The sequence below is a fragment of the Oncorhynchus clarkii genome, chromosome 10 (assembly GCF_045791955.1).
Source record: "Oncorhynchus clarkii lewisi isolate Uvic-CL-2024 chromosome 10, UVic_Ocla_1.0, whole genome shotgun sequence".
NCBI classification, from domain to species: Eukaryota; Metazoa; Chordata; class Actinopteri; order Salmoniformes; family Salmonidae; genus Oncorhynchus; species Oncorhynchus clarkii.
The window spans coordinates 76,265,644-76,275,615 of record NC_092156.1 but is presented as its reverse complement, the minus strand read 5'-3'; the positions used below and the strand labels follow the sequence as shown (position 1 = coordinate 76,275,615).

Genomic DNA, 9,972 nt, shown 5'->3' with positions numbered 1-9,972 from the left:
TCTATAGATCCTGTATGGTAAGGGTCAGGGTGTTGATTATCTCTCTCTCTCTCTATAGATCCTGTATTGAAAGGGTCAGGGTGTTGATTATCTCTCTCTCTCTATAGATCCTGTATGGTAAGGGTCAGGGTGTTGATTATCTCTCTCTCTCTCTCTCTAGATCCTGTATGGTAAGGGTCAGGGTGTTGATTATCTCTCTCTCTCTCTCTATAGATCCTGTATGGTAAGGGTCAGGGTGTTGATTATCTCTCTCTCTCTCTATAGATCCTGTATGGTAAGGGTCAGGGTGTTGATTATCTCTCTCTCTATAGATCCTGTATGGTAAGGGTCAGGGTGTTGATTATCTCTCTCTCTCTATAGATCCTGTATGGTAAGGGTCAGGGTGTTGATTATCTCTCTCTCTCTATAGATCCTGTATGGTAAGGGTCAGGGTGTTGATTATCTCTCTCTCTCTATAGATCCTGTATGGTAAGGGTCAGGGTGTTGATTATCTCTCTCTCTCTATAGATCCTGTATGGTAGGGGTCAGAGTGTTGATTATCTCTCTCTCTCTCTATAGATCCTGTATGATAAGGGTCAGAGTGTTGATTATCTCTCTCTATAGATCCTGTATGGTAAGGGTCAGGGTGTTGATTATCTCTCTCTCTCTATAGATCCTGTATGGTAGGGGTCAGAGTGTTGATTATCTCTCTCTCTCTCTATAGATCCTGTATGGTAGGGGTCAGAGTGTTGATTATCTCTCTCTCTCTCTATAGATCCTGTATGATAAGGGTCAGAGTGTTGATTATCTCTCTCTATAGATCCTGTATGGTAAGGGTCAGGGTGTTGATTATCTCTCTCTCTCTATAGATCCTGTATGGTAGGGGTCAGAGTGTTGATTATCTCTCTCTCTCTCTATAGATCCTGTATGATATGGGTCAGAGTGTTGATTATCTCTCTCTATAGATCCTGTATGGTAAGGGTCAGGGTGTTGATTATCTCTCTCTCTCTATAGATCCTGTATGGTAGGGGTCAGAGTGTTGATTATCTCTCTCTCTCTATAGATCCTGTATGGTAAGGGTCAGAGTGTTGATTATTTCTCTCTCTATAGATCCTGTATGGTAATGGTCAGAGTGTTGATTATCTCTCTCTCTATATAGATCCTGTATTGTAAGGGTTAGGGTGTTGATTATCTCTCTCTCTCTATAGATCCTGTATGGTAGGGGTCAGAGTGTTGATTATCTCTCTCTCTCTCTCTATAGATCCTGTATGATAAGGGTCAGAGTGTTGATTATCTCTCTCTATAGATCCTGTATGGTAATGGTCAGAGTGTTGATTGTCTCTCTCTCTCTCTCTCTATAGATCCTGTATGGTAAGGGTCAGAGTGTTGATTATCTCTCTCTCTCTATAGATCCTGTATGGTAGGGTCAGAGTGTTGATTATCTCTCTCTCTCTCAATAGATCCTGTATGGTAAGGGTCAGAGTGTTGATTATCTCTCTCTCTCTATAGATCCTGTATGGTAAGGGTCAGGGTGTTGATTATCTCTCTCTCTCTATAGATTCTGTATGGTAAGGGTCAGGGTGTTGATTATCTCTCTCTCTCTATAGATCCTGTATGGTAAGGGGCAGAGTGTTGATTGTCTCTCTCTCTCTATAGATCCTGTATGGTAAGGGTCAGAGTGTTGATTATCTCTCTCTCTCTATAGATCCTGTATGGTAAGGGTCAGGGTGTTGATTATCTCTCTCTCTCTCTATAGATCCTGTATGGTAAGGGTCAGGGTGTTGATTATCTCTCTCTCTCTATAGATCCTGTATGGTAAGGGTCAGAGTGTTGATTGTCTCTCTCTCTCTATAGATCCTGTATGGTAAGTGTCAGAGTGTTGATTATCTCTCTCTCTCTATAGATCCTGTATGGTAAGGGTCAGGGTGTTGATTATCTCTCTCTCTCTATAGATCCTGTATGGTAAGGGTCAGGGTGTTGATTATCTCTCTCTCTCTATAGATCCTGTATGGTAAGGGTCAGGGTGTTGATTATCTCTCTCTCTCTATAGATCCTGTATGGTAAGGGTCAGGGTGTTGATTATCTCTCTCTCTCTCTATAGATCCTGTATGGTAACGGTCAGAGTGTTGATTATCTCTCTCTCTCTCTATAGATCCTGTATGGTAAGGGTCAGGGTGTTGATTATCTCTCTCTCTCTCTATAGATCCTGTATTGTAAGGGTCAGGGTGTTGATTATCTCTCTCTCTCTATAGATCCTGTATGGTAAGGGTCAGGGTGTTGATTATCTCTCTCTCTCTCTCTAGATCCTGTATGGTAAGGGTCAGGGTGTTGATTATCTCTCTCTCTCTCTCTATAGATCCTGTATGGTAAGGGTCAGAGTGTTGATTATCTCTCTCTCTCTATAGATCCTGTATGGTAAGGGTCAGGGTGTTGATTATCTCTCTCTCTCTATAGATCCTGTATGGTAAGGGTCAGGGTGTTGATTATCTCTCTCTCTCTCTATAGATCCTGTATGGTAACGGTCAGAGTGTTGATTATCTCTCTCTCTCTCTATAGATCCTGTATGGTAAGGGTCAGGGTGTTGATTATCTCTCTCTCTCTCTATAGATCCTGTATTGAAAGGGTCAGGGTGTTGATTATCTCTCTCTCTCTATAGATCCTGTATGGTAAGGGTCAGGGTGTTGATTATCTCTCTCTCTCTCTCTCTAGATCCTGTATGGTAAGGGTCAGGGTGTTGATTATCTCTCTCTCTCTCTCTATAGATCCTGTATGGTAAGGGTCAGGGTGTTGATTATCTCTCTCTCTCTCTATAGATCCTGTATGGTAAGGGTCAGGGTGTTGATTATCTCTCTCTCTCTATAGATCCTGTATGGTAAGGGTCAGGGTGTTGATTATCTCTCTCTCTCTATAGATCCTGTATGGTAAGGGTCAGGGTGTTGATTATCTCTCTCTCTCTATAGATCCTGTATGGTAAGGGTCAGGGTGTTGATTATCTCTCTCTCTCTATAGATCCTGTATGGTAAGGGTCAGGGTGTTGATTATCTCTCTCTCTCTCTATAGATCCTGTATGGTAATGGTCAGAGTGTTGATTATCTCTCTCTCTCTCTATAGATCCTGTATGGTAAGGGTCAGGGTGTTGATTATCTCTCTCTCTCTCTATAGATCCTGTATTGTAAGGGTCAGGGTGTTGATTATCTCTCTCTCTCTATAGATCCTGTATGGTAAGGGTCAGGGTGTTGATTGTCTCTCTCTCTCTCTCTAGATCCTGTATGGTAAGGGTCAGGGTGTTGATTATCTCTCTCTCTCTCTATAGATCCTGTATGGTAAGGGTCAGAGTGTTGATTATCTCTCTCTCTCTCTATAGATCCTGTATGGTAAGGGTCAGGGTGTTGATTATCTCTCTCTCTCTATAGATCCTGTATGGTAAGGGTCAGGGTGTTGATTATCTCTCTCTCTCTCTCTAGATCCTGTATGGTAAGGGTCAGGGTGTTGATTATCTCTCTCTCTCTATATAGATCCTGTATGGTAAGGGTCAGAGTGTTGAGGTGGATGGTAAACAGAACCAGAAGCTGATAACAGGTCTGCAGCCGGAAACACAGTACTCCTTCCTGTTGACTAACCGTGGCAACAGTGCCGGAGGTCTACAGCACCGCGTAACCGTGACAACCGCCCCGGACGTGCTGCGTTCCAAACCCACGCTGGTGGGGAAGACCAACGCAGACGGGATGGTGACGGTTCAACTACCGCCCGTACAGACCACCACTACCGTCAGGTGAGGGAGGGAGGGAGGGAGGGAGGGAGGGAGGGAGGGAGGGAGGGAGGGAGGGAGGGAGGGAGGGAGGGAGGGAGGGAGGGAGGGAGGGACAGTACATCAGGAGGGAGGGAGGGACAGTACATCAGGAGGGAGGGAGGGACAGTACATCAGGGTTCCCCAACTGGTGGCCTGCTTGTGATTTTATTTATTTGGTCCCTCCAACATTTTAGGACCAATTATAAAAATAAAAAAAACAGCAGCATATCAGCGCCAAGTGATTTTAATGTAGGAAATGTGTTCCAATGTATTCCCACGTATAATAGAGAGATTCTGTATATGGTTGTTTGTATTTATTGAACCCTTATTTTACCAGATCAGTTGACTGAGACAACGTTCTCATTTACAGCAACGACCTGGGGAATAGTTACAGGGGAGAGGAGGGGGAATGAATGAGCCAATTGGAAGCTGAGGATGATTAGGTGACCGTGATGGTTTGAGGGCCAGATTGGGAATTTAGCCAGGACATCGGGGGTTAACAACCCTACTCTTACGATAAGTACCATGGGATCTTTAGTGACCACAGAGAGTCAGAATACCTGTTTAACGTCCCATCCGAAAGACATCATCCTACACAGGGCAATGTCCCCAATCACTGCCATGGGGCATTGGGATATTTCTTTATTTTTTATACCAGAGGAAAGTGCGCCTCCTACTGGCCCTCCAACACCAAATGGGCTCCTTGCGGTCAATTTGCAGTCTATAAATTATTTGTAATTATGTTCCGGGGTCCCTGACCATCCGCTCAAGAAAAAATTAGCCTGAGGCTGAATCTAGTTGATGATCTCTGTCGTCAACCATCATTAAGGTGAATCTAGTTGATGATCTCTGTCGTCAACCATCATTAAGGTGAATCTAGTTGATGATCTCTGTAGTCGACCATCATTAAGGTGAATCTAGTTGATGATCTCTGTCGTCGACCATCATTAAGGTGAATCTAGTTGATGATCTCTGTAGTCGACCATCATTAAGGTGAATCTAGTTGATGATCTCTGTAGTCGACCATCATTAAGGTGAATCTAGTTGATGATCTCTGTAGTCGACCATCATTAAGGTGAATCTAGTTGATGATCTCTGTAGTCGACCATCATTAAGGTGAATCTAGTTGATGATCTCTGTACTGTAGTTGACCATCATTAAGGTGAATCTAGTTGATGATCTCTGTAGTCGACCATCATTAAGGTAAATCTAGTTGATGATCTCTGTACTGTAGTCGACCATCATTAAGGTAAATCTAGTTGATAATCTCTGTAGTCGACCATCATTAAGGTAAATCGAGTTGATGATCTCTGTACTGTAGTCGACCATCATTAAGGTAAATCTAGTTGATGATCCCTGTAGTCGACCATCATTAAGGTGAATCTAGTTGATGATCTCTGTACTGTAGTTGACCATCGTTAAGGTGAATCTAGTTGATGATCCCTGTAGTCGACCATCATTAAGGTGAATCTAGTTGATGATCTCTGTAGTCAACCATCATTAAGGTGAATCTAGTTGATGATCTCTGTAGTCAACCATCATTAAGGTGAATCTAGTTGATGATCTCTGTCGTCGACCATCATTAAGGTAAATCTAGTTGATGATCTCTGTAGTCGACCATCATTAAGGTGAATCTAGTTGATAATCTCTGTAGTCGACCATCATTAAGGTGAATCTAGTTGATGATCTCTGTAGTCAACCATCATTAAGGTGAATCTAGTTGATGATCCCTGTAGTCGACCATCATTAAGGTGAATCTAGTTGATGATCTCTGTAGTCAACCATCATTAAGGTGAATCTAGTTGATGATCTCTGTCGTCGACCATCATTAAGGTAAATCTAGTTGATGATCTCTGTACTGTAGTCGACCATCGTTAAGATGAATCTAGTTGATGATCCCTGTAGTCGACCATCATTAAGGTGAATCTAGTTGATGATCCCTGTAGTCGACCATCGTTAAGGTGAATCTAGTTGATGATCCCTGTAGTCGACCATCATTAAGGTGAATCTAGTTGATGATCCCAGCTGTACATGATAACTGAGGTGTTGTGTTGTTGTTGCCAGGGGCTACTATGTGGTGGTGGTTCCTCTGAAGAAACAGAGAGGAGGGAAGTTCATGAAGCCTGGTGACAACCCTGATCAGATGAACCTAGATGAGGTGAGATACTGCATGATGATGGAGATGATAACGATAACACAATATGAAGATGATAATAATTGGGTAATAACCAGATAACACAATATGAAGATGATAATAATTGGGTAATAACCAGATAACACAATATGAAGATGATAATGATTGGTAATAACCAGATAACACAATATGAAGATGATAATGATGGGTAATAACCAGATAACACAATATGAAGATGATAATGATTGGTAATAACCAGATAACACAATATGAAGATGATAATGATGGGTAATAACCAGATAACACAATATGAAGATGATAATGATGGGTAATAACCAGATAACACAATATGAAGATGATAATGATTGGTAATAACCAGATAACACAATATGAAGATGATAATAATTGGGTAATAACCAGATAACACAATATGAAGATGATAATGATTGGTAATAACCAGATAACACAACATGAAGATGATAATAATGGGGGAATAACCAGATAACACAATATGAAGATGATAATGATGGGTAATAACCAGATAACACAATATGAAGATGATAATAAGGGGGTAATAACCAGATAACACAATATGAAGATGATCATGATGGGTAATAACCAGATAACACAATATGAAGATGATAATGATGGGGTAATAACCAGATAACACAATATGAAGATGATAATGATGGGTAATAACTAGACAACACAATATGAAGATGATGATGATAACACAATATGAAGATGATAATGATGGGTAATAACCAGATAACACAATATGAAGATGATAGTGATGGGTAATAACCAGATAACACAACATGAAGATGATAATGATTGGTAATAACCAGATAACACAACATGACGATGATAATAATGGGGTAATAACCAGATAACACAATATGAAGATGATAATAATGGGGTAATAACCAGATAACACAATATGAATATGATAATGATGGGTAATAACCAGATAACACAATATGAAGATGATAGTGATGGGTAATAACCAGATAACACAATATGAATATGATAATGATGGGTAATAACCAGATAACACAATATGAAGATGATAATGATGGGTAATAACTAGACAACACAATATGAAGATGATGATGATAACACAATATGAAGATGATAATGATGGGTAATAACCAGATAACACAATATGAAGATGATAGTGATGGGTAATAACCAGATAACACAACATGAAGATGATAATGATTGGTAATAACCAGATAACACAACATGACGATGATAATAATGGGGTAATAACCAGATAACACAATATGAAGATGATAATAATGGGGTAATAACCAGATAACACAATATGAATATGATAATGATGGGTAATAACCAGATATTTATTTTTACCTTTATTTAACCAGGCAAGTCAGTTAAGAACACATTCTTATTTTCTTATTTTCAATGACGGCCTAGGAACAGTGGGTTAACTGCCTGTTCAGGGGCAGAACGACAGATTTGTACCTTGTCAGCTCGGGGGTTTGAACTTGCAACCTTCCGGTTACTAATCCAACGCTCTAACCACTAGGCTACCCTGCCGCCCCCTAACACAATATGAAGATGATAATGATGGGTAATAACCAGATAACACAATATGAAGATGATAATGATGGGTAATAACCAGATAACACAATATGAAGATGATAATGATAACACAATATGAAGATGATGATGATGATGATGATGGGTAAAAACCAGATACCATTGTTAATAACATTTAACCTCCTCTCTCTCTCCTCCTCTCCTCTCCTCCCCTCTCTCTATCCATCTCTATCCCCTCTCTCTATCTTCTCCTCCCCTCTCTCTATCCTCTCCTCCCCTTTCTCTATCCATCTCTATCCCCTCCTCCCCTGTCTCTATCCTCTCCTCCCCTCTCTCTATCCTCTCCTCCCCTCTCTCTATCCTCTTCTCCCCTTTCTCTATCCTCTCCTCCACTTTCTATATCCTCTCCTCCCCTCTCTCTATCCTCTCCTCCCCTCTCTCTATCCCCTCCTCCCCTCTGTCTATCCATCTCTATCCTCTCCTCCCCTCTCTCTATCCCCTCCTCCCCTCTGTCTATCCATCTCTATCCTCTCCTCCCCTCTCTCTATCCTCTCCTCCCCTCTCTCTATCCTCTCCTCCCTTCTCTATCCTCTCCTCCCCTCTCTCTATCCCCTCCTCCCCTCTCTCTATCCCCTCCTCCCCTCTCTCTATCCTCTCCTCCTCTCTCTCTATCCTCCCCTCTCTCTATCCTCTTCTCCCCTCTCTCTATCCATCTCTATCCTCTCCTCCCCTCTCTCTATCCTCTCTTCCCCTCTCTCTATCCTCTCCTCCCCTCTGTCTATCCATCTCTACTCCCCCCTCTCCTCCAGCTCCTGAAAGAGATCAACAGGACCAGTGTGAGCCAGGCGCTGCGTGTCCATCGCCAGGTCCCGGCCAGCCAATCAGATCCCAGGGCCTATGTTTCCGCCCACTTTAAGATCCTCCCCCAGGAGTTCACCCTCGGTGATGGGAGGAGCTATGGAGAGTTCCGGAACCGCCCCCTGCAAAACGGACAGGAATATGTGTTCTTCGTGCTGGCGCTGCTAGACCTGTCTAATAATGTGGGTTTGGGCTGGGAGTGGACACACACACACACTCACACACACACACACACATACACATACACACATACACACACACACATTAGCAGACACACACCAGAAGCATGTGTTCTTCGTGCTGGCCTGGGGTCAAACCTGGGTCTCTCTGTTAGCCCACTGAGCTAAAGCCTCGTCATTAGCTAACAAGTCTTCAGGTTTTTAAGTTACTCATCACACGAGTATGCCTCAGATAACACACACTCTCTCTAACCAAACACACACGCGCGCGTGCACACACACACACACACACACACACACAACCTCTCTCTCTCTCTCTCCCTCTCTCTCTAGACAATGTATTCAACCAGCCCCTATTCTGACCCCGTGACCTCCAATGACGTGGACCCTCAGCCAATCGTAGATGAGGAGGAGGGGCTTCTGTGGGTGGTGGGGCCGGTAATGGCTGTCATCTTCATTGTCTGCATCGTCATCGCCATCCTACTCTTCAAGAGGTGAGGAGAGGAGAGGAGAGGAGAGGAGAGGAGAGGAGTAAAGGAGGAGGGAGAGGAGAGGAGAGGAGAGGAGAGGAGAGGAGAGGAGAGGAGAGGAGAGGAGAGGAGAGGAGAGGAGAGGAGAGGAGAGGAGAGGAGAGGAGGAAAGCACTACTAATGTACAGACAGTTTCAGGTTTCTGATCAACTCTGTCATAACATGATATTTCTTTCTCTTGTTCTGCTCACTCTGCTTCGTTGACCCAGTAAACCAGACAGGTAAGAAGAAGGATACACTCATTACTATCCCGTTAGAGATTCTGATTACCATCATGTTACCTAGGTTACAGCTGTTAGAATCATGCTATGTTGAAACTATAGTGGGAAGAAATGAAACTGAAGCAGAATATTTAGTATATAGTTTTCCCTCCCTACACCTGGTAATATGTAGCCTGGGTACCAGTCAGTTTACTCCCAACACCTGGTAATATGTAGCCTGGGTACCAGTCAGTTTACTCCCTACACCTGGTAATATGTAGCCTGGGTACCAGTCAGTTTACTCCCTACACCTGGTAATATGTAGCCTGGGTACCAGTCAGTTTACTCCTTACACCTGGTAATATGTAGCCTGGGTACCAGTCAGTTTACTCCCTACACCTGGTAATATGTAGCCTGGGTACCAGTCAGTTTACTCCCTACACCTGGTAATATGTAGCCTGGGTACCAGTCAGTTTACTCCATACACCTGGTAATATGTAGCCTGGGTACCAGTCAGTTTACTCCCTACACCTGGTAATATGTAGCCTGGGTACCAGTCAGTTTACTCCCTACACCTGGTAATATGTAGCCTGGGTACCAGTCAGTTTACTCCCTACACCTGGTAATATGTAGCCTGGGTACCAGTCAGTTTACTCCCTACACCTGGTAATATGTAGCCTGGGTACCAGTCAGTTTACTCCCTACACCTGGTAATATGTAGCCTGGGTACCAGTCAGTT

At 42.9% G+C, this 9,972-nt stretch overlaps 1 protein-coding gene across 1 annotated transcript in view; it reads left to right on the top strand.

The window, feature by feature from the left end:
• The window catches only part of LOC139419150 (receptor-type tyrosine-protein phosphatase delta-like), a 228,172-nt gene that overhangs the window by 127,809 nt on the left and 90,391 nt on the right, over positions 1–9,972 (top strand). The window contains exons 21-25 of the mRNA XM_071169124.1: positions 3,495–3,751; positions 5,834–5,927; positions 8,276–8,506; positions 8,837–8,997; positions 9,243–9,254. Of these exons, the coding sequence (XP_071025225.1) occupies positions 3,495–3,751; positions 5,834–5,927; positions 8,276–8,506; positions 8,837–8,997; positions 9,243–9,254 (755 nt within the window). The remainder of the gene's footprint in view (positions 1–3,494; positions 3,752–5,833; positions 5,928–8,275; positions 8,507–8,836; positions 8,998–9,242; positions 9,255–9,972) is intronic.